Below are 9,532 nucleotides of genomic sequence, written 5' to 3'. Positions count from 1 at the left end.
TTGCAGTTTGGGGAGACTGGGGGCTGATGCTGCTTGGGCAGCATAAAAGGGGTGGAAATGCCCCCTACGAGTCACCTCCCAGCCCAGTGTGGAGTGGACATACAGGCCTGCACCCAGCTCCTGGTGCGGGAGGCAGAGGGGTGCACGGCCAGCACGCACGGTGCCCAGTCTCTGCTCCCCCGGGGCCCGGGGGGAAGCAGAGGGTCAGAGCAGCATTGAGTCTGCGGGGTGGGGAGTGCCAAGGTGGCTTGAACCCATCTTGTGCCAGCCCCAAGGAGCAGCATCACTGGGACCAGCCTGCCTGTGGGCCTCGAGGGATTGCCCCTAGCAGCTGGGCTGGTCGCTCGCAGAGAGCAGGGAGAGCACGCCAGGACGTGGGGCCCACCGCGGAGCAGGAAGGGGTGGGGCCTGCCCTGCGGGTGGACTCGGCGCACAGGCCCGCTCCGCTCCAGGCGCACGGTTCTCCTGGTGCAGGATGACAGGTCGCTGCCTCTGTCTTGGCCTGACAACACTGGCTCTGCTCCGCTGCCTGCCTCTGGGTAAGCTGCGAGGTCTCCGGTCCGCTGGCAGGGGGCTGGCCGGAGCTCAGGCCGCAAGGCTGGGGAATTTGAAGATGAGCGGTCGAGCGTGGGTTCAGCCTTCTCTTCCCAACTTGCCCGTCGTGCCGCGGTGCCACACGCCAGAGCCGCTGAACCTGCCTGGCAGGTGCCAGCTTGTGCCTTTAGCTCTGGAGCCGGGGCGGGGTAATTTGGAGAGGGGCACCGGGACCTGGCTGGAACCGCAATGTTCTCACAGCTCGCACTGTGCACAGACGGGGTGAGGCGAGCCCTGACGGGTGCCTCCCACAGAGCAGGGGCTCCGAAGGGCTAGACCGAGCGCCCCACGGGCTGCGGCTGATGCTGCAGGGGAGGGAGCATCAGGGCCGGCCCCCGGCTTTGAAACACAAACCCTGAGAGTAGCAGAGACGCTCCCAGGCTGGCAAAAGCGTTTGGCAGAATGGCTCTGTGCTGGCTGCGGGCCCCTCCCAAGCACTAGTGATGGCTGGAGGTTGTGATTCTCTGCACTGGGGAGATTGATGGAGCATATTCCGGTAGCACCCACCAGCCCTGGCTGGAATCGGGGCCCTGTTGTGCCGGGCACAGCGCAGAAGCAGTGTGAGAACCAGTCCAACTGCAACAAGCTCCCAGAGACTGAAGGAGGAAAACAACCCCATAAAGGGGAAATTACTTCTCCTAGGTCAGGCTTAAGGCAGGAAACAGAACCTCCTGCTCAGCACTCTGCCAGCTGGTATGCTGCCCCGTGGGCTTCCAGCCCCCGTTCCTAACCCGAGCCCGGGGGAGGCTAAAAAGTTAATATTTTCAGACCCGTAGGTAAGACCCAGATCTGATTGGTGGGTTACAGCCGAGCCACAACCCTTAGTTTTGACTCGTTATTTGTAATGATTTTATTCTTGGTTTCTTTGTAACGTCACCACCAACCCCCCCAATTTACAAAGAAAGGCCGAGCCGTCCCTGGGATGCGACTGGCAATTTTCTGCTGGGTCTTGCGTCACGCTGAGTTAATCAAGTTTAAACAGCTTGGGGGGAGGTCCATTGGCGTGGAAATGCCAAGTCTGCATATTGGTGTGGGATGTCTGTAGCATCTCTCGCTGGGCAACAGGGGCAGTGTAGACCTCAGAAGTGGGCTGAGCATCAAAGGACAATTTTAAACTATGTGCCAGACAAAAAGGGACTTTGGGGATAAGAAAAATTCAGTGGGTTTCCCACAAAATAGCTGGGGATGGGTGGGAAGCAAATTCCCACCTGCAGACCCAACTTTCAGAGGCTACGTCCTGAGCAAAGAATCACTGTCCGGCTGACTAGCTGTTCCCAGACTCTGAAGACCAAAGACCCGAGCGGTGTACAGGGGAGATTGACCTGTCACTCGGGTGCTTGTTGTTCTGAGTGCGGGGTGGGGTTTGCAGGACTGCATGGGGTGGTCTCCAGGACGCTTGTGCCGGTCCTTTCGTTTCTCTGTGTCTTCTCTGTAGCGCTTTCACCTGCAGAATAGCAGCGCTAGGAAGGGCCGGGGGAGTAGCTTGTATTTGGGGCCAAGACGCCTATGACAGGTTCCCCCTGGGGTGCTACCTGGAACTGGGGTACCACTGAGCCCCCCTGACCCACCAGCCTGGCCTCCCTTTACACTGTACTGCTGTGACTAGCCTGCCAAGCCCTCTCCCAGGCTCCAGCCTGCACTTTACCAGCACACATACAAGTAGGGACACACCCAGCTGCAGTTACCCCAGAGTGTAAACCCAAAATGATATTGTCTTGCACTGCACAGAGAAATGTACAGTGCAAGCTCATGAAATTTGCCCCCTCCCTCAATGTGGAGAGGAAATACACAACAGCTTTCTGCCCCGAGTTATTACACCCACACACTGGTTTTAGACAAAACAAAAATAAGTTTATTCAATACAAAAGATAGATTTTAAGTGATTGTAAGTGAAAGCAAATAGAGCAAAACAAATTACGTAGTAAATAAAACTGCAAACTGAGCTTAACACACTCGATAGGATATTAATGAGCAAATTCTCACCTGAGTGATAAACAGGCTGGCAGATTCTTAAGGCACAAGCTGCCTTGGCTTTCTCAGGTTTTCACACACAGGCTAGAAATCCCTTTAACCTGGGACCATCATTCCCCCCCGTTCAGTCTTTATTCATCAGGTGTTTCCAGGTGTGGTGTTGTAGGGAGAGTGAGGTCCCCCCATGATGTCATTTCCCCCTGTCACAGAGCCCCAAGGCGATGCTCTGGAACTGCTCCCTACGAAGCCAGGCAGGACTCTGGGGAGTCTCCTCTCTGGGAGCAGCCTGTCTGCAGGACACACAGCTCACCCGGCTTCCACCTTCCTGGGTCTGACCTCGAAGCATTCAGACTCCTCTGCCCATCCGTGCGCTTCGCCCAGTGAGTCCGCCCAGGCGGGGTCCTGGGGAAGCCAGAGGGTCCTGCCCCCCAACTTCGCAGTCAGATGGGACTCTCAGCCAGCCAGTAACACAGAGGTTTATTAGACCACAGGAACATGGTCTAAAACAAAGCTTGTAGGTACAGAGAACAGGACCCCTCAGCTGGGTTAATTTGGGGGGTGGGCAGTGAGCCAGACAACCACGTCTGCACTTCACTCCATGTCCCCAGCCAGCCCCCAACTGACTCCCCATCCAGCCCCCACTCCTCTGGGCTTTGTCCCTTTCCCGGGCCAGGAGGTCACCTGCTTCCTTTGTTCTCCAACCCTTTAGCTCTCACCTTGCAGGGGGGAGGGCCCAGGCCATCAGTTGCCAGGAAACAGGGTGTCAGCCATCCTCTGTGTCCAGACCCCTGCACACACCTGCCCTCTAGGGCTCTGTGACGATCATACACCCTTATCCCACCACCTAGATACTTAAGAACTGCATAGGGGAAACTGAGGCACCCCCACACTATTCGGATCTGATGCCCGAGGAGCCGGGACCCGAGTGCAGTGCCCTTGCTGGACCACAGGGCGGGGGGGGGGCAAACACAGGTGAAGTTGCCCTGAACTGTGACCAACACTTTGCCGGGCATGTTGCCCCCTTGTGCATCCCTGAGGCGGGCTCCTGGGGATAAAACAGCCCAGGGCCCAGCTAATTAATGGCTGTATCACAAGGTGGGAGGAGGGGGGTGAAGGCTGCCAAGGCCCCCCTAGATCTGGTATTTCCTCACGCTCTGGGGCTACATGCAGCTGTCACCCCACCCCCAACCCCCAACCAGCCCTGCAGCTGGAGCCGCAGGCCGATGCCCCAGAGGGAGGCCTGGGCTGTGGGGCCAGCTGCTGAGCCTGGGAGGTCCATGGGGGGAGCCTGGTCTGGCCCATGTGGTGTCCCCAGAGGGCTGCTGTGGCCACGTGGGCTGGGGGGAGCCTGCCTGATTCTTGCCCTGCTCCCCAGTGTACCTGGACCCATGCGGCCTGAGCATCGTGCCCAAGGAGCCGGCGGTGGCGTTCCGGGGCCACGTGGTTCTGAACTGCAGCAGCACCTGTTCCACTCTCGCCCACCTGGGCTGGGAGACGTCGGTGCCGAAGGTGACAAACGAGGGACCCGGCTGGGCGTCTCTGCACATCTCCAGCCTCGCGGTGTGGGACCTGGAGCCCCAGTGCTACGTCACCTCCACGAACATCATCGAAAAAGCCAGGCTCCATGTGTACCGTACGCTGAGGGTTAACCGCGCGCTCACTCGCCCCCCCAGCACCACCCCTTCCCGGTGGGGTGTGCCCAGTGCTGCGGACGGGATACGGGGCATGGGGAGGGGAAGGACTTTTCCAAGAACTAGAAGTCAGTGCAAAGAGTAAAACCCAGGAGTCTGGATTCCCAGCACTCTGCTCCCAGCACCGGCTCCCCCCACAGCTGGGAATGGAACCCAGGAGTCCTGCCTCCCAGCTCCCTCTGCTCTAACCACCAGCCCCCACAGTCCCCTCCCACCCCTGGCAATGGAACCCAGGAGTCCTGCCTCCCAGCTCCCTCTGCTCTAACCACCAGCCCCCACAGTCCCCTCCCACCCCTGGGAATGGAACCCAGGAGTCCTGCCTCCCAGCTCCCTCTGCTCTAACCACCAGCCCCCACAGTCCCCTCCCACCCCTGGGAATGGAACCCAGGAGTCCTGGCTCCCCGGACACCAAGCACAGTCTTTACAAGAAGGCAGAGCCCCTGGCCTGTTATATGCAGGGAGAAGCTTCAGTAAGGTCAATTCCCCTCTGTTTCCCCCTCCCCCCTGCACAGGATTCTCACACCCCGAGATCCACCTGGGAGCTGAGATGGTGGCTGGTCGCCAGGAGCAAATCACCTGCAACGTCTCCAGCCTTGTGTCCGGCTCCAGCCCCTCCGACATCAACGTCACCCTGAGCAGCGGGGGCAGCACCCTCAGCGAGAGCCGCGGCAGCCCAGCCGTGGGGTACAGCTTCGTGGCACAGCCCACGCAGCACGGGCAGGAAATCGTGTGCCAGGCCTGGCTCCGCGTGGGCCCCCAGGTGCTGAATGACAGCACCAGGGCCACCCTGCAGGTCTGGGGTGAGGAGCTGTTCGGTTACTGCAAGTGGGGATCAGTGCGCTAAGTCCTTAGCGTGCAGCTTCCTGACCATAAGAACTTCAGAGCGGCCAGACTGGGTCAGAGCAAAGGTCCCTCCAGCCCAGTGTCCTGTCTGCCGGCAGCGGCCAGTGTCAGGGGCCCCGGAGGGCATGACGAGAACAGGGAATCTCCCAGTGATCCATCCCCCGTCGCCCATTCCCAGCTTCTGGCAAACAGGGGCTAGGGACACCGTCCCTGCCCATCCTGGCTCACAGCCATTGATGGACCTATCATCCAGGAACTTATCTCATTCTTTTTTGAGCCCTGTTATAGTCTTGGCCTTCACAACATCCTCTGGCAAGGAGTTCCACAGGTTGACTGTGCGTTGTGTGAAGAAATACTTCCTTTTGTTTGTTTTAAAGCTGCTGCCTGTTAATTTCATTGGGTGACCCCTAGTTCTTGTGTTATGAAGAGTAAATAACACTCCCTCATTTACTTTCTCCACACCAGGCATGAGTTTACAGACCTCTGTCATATTCCCCCTTAGTCGTCTCTTTTCCAAGCTGAAAATTCCCAGTCTTATTAATGTCTCCTCATACAGAAGCCGTTCCATCCCCCTCATCATTTCTTTGTCCTTTTCTGAACCTTTTCCAATTCCATTAGCTCTCTTTTGCGATGGCGTGACCACGTCTGCACGCAGGATTCAAGGATGAATACTGGATTTGTACCATGGATTTCTATAGAGGCAATGTGACATTTTCTGTCTTATGATCGCTCCCTTTCTGAATGATTCCCCACATTCTGTTCGCTTTTTTGACGACTGCTACCCACTGAGCGGATGTTTTCAGAGAACTCTCCACTGTGTCTCCCAGATCCCTCTCTTGAGTGTTTACAGCTAATTTAGACCCCATCATTTTAGAGGTATAGTTGGGATTATGTTTTCCAATGTGCATTACTGTGCACTTATCAACACTGAATTTCATCTGTCCTTTTGTTGCCCAGTCACCCAGTTTTGCGAAATCCTTTTGTAGCTCTTCACTGTCTGCCTGGGACTTAACTCTCTTGAGTAGTTTTGTATCATCTGCAAATTTTGCCACCTCACTGTTTACCCCTTTTTCCAGATCATTTATGATTATGTTGAATAGAGCTGGGCCCAGTACAGACGCCTGGGGGACACCGCTATTTACCTCTCTCCATTCGGAAAACTAACCATTGATTCCTACCCGTTGTTTCCTGTCTTTTAACCAGTTACTGTTCCATGAGAGAATCTTCCCTCTTATCTCGTGACAGCTTACTTTGCTTATGAGCCTTTGGTGAGGGACCTTGTCAAAGGCTTTCTGAAAATCTAAGTACACTGTATCCACTGGATCCCCCTTGTCCACATGTTTGTTGACCCCCTCAAAGAATTCTAGTAGATTGGTGAGGCGTGATTTCCCTCCACAAAACCATGTTGACTCTTCCCCAACAAATTATGTTGATTTATGTGTCTGACAATTTTGTTCTTTATTATCGTTTCAACCAGTTTGCCCGGTACTGAAGTCAGGCTTACCGGCCTGTAATTGCCAGGGTCTCCTCTGGAGCCCTTTTTAAAAATTGTCATCACATTAGCTCCCCTCCAGCCATTCGGTACAGAAGCTGATTTAAATGATCGGTTACAGATCACAGTTAGCAGTTCTGCAATTTCACATTTGAGTTCCCTCAGAACTCTTGAGTGAATCCCATCTGGTCCTGGTGACTTGTTACTGTTTAATTTATCAGTTTGTTCCAAAACCACCTCCTAATGACGCCTCAATCTGGGACAGTTCCTCAGATTTGTCACCTAAAAAGAATGGCTCAGGTTTAGGAATCTCCCTCACATCCTCGGCCGTGAAGACCGATGCAAAGAATTCATTTAGTTTCTTTGCAAGAACCTTATTGTCCTTGAGTGCTCCTTTAGCATCTCGATCATCCAGCGGACCCACTGGTTGTTAGCAGGCTTCCTGCTTCTGATCTACTTAAATTTTTTTTGCTATTTCTTTTTGAGTCTTTCTGTGACCATGGAAATAAGAAACAAAATTACTTCCCACAGCCAGGGATAGAACCCAGGAGTCCTGGCTCCCAAGACCTGCCTATAACTACTAGACCCCCCTCCCTTTGCAGCAGCCCCAGCAGGGTTCCCTTTTCTGATCCCACCCCGAGCTGGGACTCTGACCCTGGAGCCCCGACTCCCAGCACTGCTCCCACAGTGATACCCATCGCCCCCTTGGCAGGGCGGCCAGGAGAAAACCAGGGCAAGCCTGATAGTGTGGGGCACATGGGTGGGAGGTGGGGATCAGCCCCCCCCAGGCCTACTCCCAACCGGCCCATCCTTGCTGACCCCTGCCCTCCCCCTGCCCTCGCAGCCCTGCCCCACAGCGTGAAGATCTCCGTGGAGCAGCTGGAGTTCGGCGTCGGCGCTAACTTCACGGTGCGGTGCAGTGCCGAGGGGAACCCCCTGCCCGAGCTGCTCTGGGATCTGCCCTCCAACGCCAGCGTGGAGCTGTCTGACCGCCGCCGGACAGTGACGGTGCACTCGGCCCAGCGCGCCCACAGCGGGACCTACCAGTGCCTGGCACAGAACAGATACGGGGCCAGCTCAGGGCACGTGAACATCAGCATAGGTGCGGGCAGTGGTGTCCTATTGGCTTTCCCTGGCCATTCCTCCTTCCCGGCCGCGTGAAGGGCTGAGCATGGGGTGCGGAAGCTGCACCAGACCCCTGGGGGCCAGGGCTCCTTCCTTCCCCTCTGCGGAGGGGCTCCGTGCCAGCCCCCAGAGCCGGGCCCAAGGCTGGGAGCACTGTCCCAGCTTGGGACCCGGAGCCACGGGCTCCAGGCCTGCCTCGGTCACTGGCTCCCTCGTGACGTGTCTGTGGGTCCTGGCGGTAGCTATTCCTTGGGCCAGGGGGTGGTCTCTGTCTGGGGCAGGGTCCCCAGCCCTGCCGGCTTGGTCTGACCCCCTTCTTGTCAGGGCAGACAGCAAGGACTGGCTGGGGGCCACCGAGACAGGGCTACCGTGTCCCGCAGTGCCCCGGGAGGGGCGGTTGGGGACGGCAGGCAGGGAGGCTCCCAGGCCCTGTGTGTGCTGGGGGGCAGCTCAGGGGCACCCAGGCCCTGTGCAGGGGGAGGCAGCTCAGGGACACCTGTGCCCTGTGGGGGGGGGGACAAAGGGGCACCCAGGCTCTGTGGGGCTGGGGTAAGGGGCACCCGGGCTCTGGGGGGGAGGGAAGGGGAGAGGGAGGCAAGCTGGGGCTCCCCCCTGACTCCTGTTTCTCCTGCCTACAGTTGAGCAAAGGCACGGGATCATGATAGTCGTAGCGGTGCTGGGGGTGATTTCGGTTCTCGGCGGCGCAGGCCTGTGGCTTGTGAGAAGACGCTTCATGAAGTCGTAGCTGCGGCCCGGGGCAGCTGCGGTCCAGGGCTGCCCCCGCCAGCCCACGGTGGGGAGGGCGACTCAGGGCAGGGGGAAGCGCTGGGCAGTGATGGGCCTGAAGCTTTGGGTGAGGAGAAGGAGGAGCCCAGAGGTGTGTGAGCCTGTGACGAAGTGGGACTGTTCTTAATGTTTCCTCCGAATATTGTGGGGGTGCCTCAGTTTCCCCTGTGCAGTTCTTAAGTATCTAGGGGGTGGGGTAAGGGTGTATGATCCTTGCAGAGCCCTAGAGGGCAGGTGTGTGCAGGGGTCTGGACACAGAGAATGGCCAACACCCTGTTTCCTGGCCACTGATGGCCTGGGCCCTTCCCCCCTGCAAGGTGAGAGCTAAAGGGTTGGAGAACAAAGGGATCAGGTGCCCTCCTGGCCCGGGAAAGGGACAAAGCCCAGAGGAGGAGGGGCTGGAGGGAGTTTCAGTTTGGGGCTGGCTGGGGACATGGAGTGAAGGGCAGACGTGGTTGTCTGGCTCACTGCCCCCCAAAATGGATCCAGCTGAGGAGTCCTGTTCTCTGCACCTACAAGCTCTGGTTTAGATCCTGTTCGTGTTGTCTAATAAACCTTCTGTTTTACTGGCTGGCTGAGAGTCCCGTCTGACTGGGGAGTTGGGGGGCAGGACCCTCTGGCTTCCCCAGGAGCCCCGCCTGAGCGGACTGGCTGTGGGAAGCGCACGGAGGGGCAGAGGAGGCTGAATGGTCCGAGGTCAGACCCAGGAAGGTGGAAGCCGGGTGAGCTGTGTCCCCTGCAGACAGGCTGCTCCCAGAGAGGAGACTGCCCCAGAGTCCTGCCTGGCTTCATGGGGAGCAGTTCCAGAGCATCGCCCGGGGACGCCGTGACAGAGCCCGAAGCCCTCACCGCAGGGGACTGGTTCTGGGGGCCAGTGGGGTCACGGCCCTTTCCCTGATGTGCCCCGGCTGGTGGGCTGGGACCGAGCAGAGGAGCCAAGCCGGGCCGCAGCTCTCCAGGGTGTCTCGCCCCGGTGCCCGTGTGCACGCGTGTCTGGCACAACAGGGCGTGTGCGAATTTCAAAATTTCA

General features: G+C 57.8%; 1 protein-coding gene across 2 annotated transcripts; it reads left to right on the top strand.

The window, feature by feature from the left end:
* Positions 1-372: 372 nt before the first annotated feature.
* LOC140900860 (vascular cell adhesion protein 1) lies at positions 373-9,068 on the top strand. 2 transcript variants are annotated; one of them, XM_078849697.1, is made up of 6 exons: positions 383-539; positions 2,775-2,945; positions 3,941-4,198; positions 4,769-5,056; positions 7,436-7,693; positions 8,355-9,068. In XM_078849697.1, exons 1-6 carry the CDS (start codon positions 476-478, stop codon positions 8,459-8,461), a joined length of 1,146 nt encoding a protein of 381 aa, XP_078705823.1. In that variant the 5' UTR covers positions 383-475; the 3' UTR covers positions 8,462-9,068. The 2 variants fall into 2 exon arrangements, with proteins under 2 accessions (XP_073174871.1, XP_078705823.1); XM_073318770.2 differs by lacking the exon at positions 2,775-2,945 and having other exon boundaries at positions 373-539.
* The last annotated feature ends 464 nt before the right edge of the window (positions 9,069-9,532 follow it).

Source organism: Lepidochelys kempii, chromosome 20 (genome assembly GCF_965140285.1).
Source record: "Lepidochelys kempii isolate rLepKem1 chromosome 20, rLepKem1.hap1, whole genome shotgun sequence".
In the NCBI taxonomy this organism is placed as follows: domain Eukaryota; kingdom Metazoa; phylum Chordata; order Testudines; family Cheloniidae; genus Lepidochelys; species Lepidochelys kempii.
The sequence above is the reverse complement of the archived record's forward strand: the minus strand, read 5'-3'. Positions and strand labels throughout refer to the sequence as shown.

What these genes read in the sequence shown, in the direction of transcription:
- LOC140900860 (XM_078849697.1), top strand. Translation starts at nt 476, where the DNA reads ATGACAGGTCGCTGCCTCTGTCTTGGCCTGACAACACTGGCTCTGCTC. An exon ending in CCATCCGTGCGCTTCGCCCA is followed by an intron (nt 2,946 to 3,940) that starts GTGAGTCCGCCC and finishes CCTGCTCCCCAG; the next exon opens with TGTACCTGGACCCATGCGGC. An exon ending in AGCCAGGCTCCATGTGTACC is followed by an intron (nt 4,199 to 4,768) that starts GTACGCTGAGGG and finishes CCCCCTGCACAG; the next exon opens with GATTCTCACACCCCGAGATC.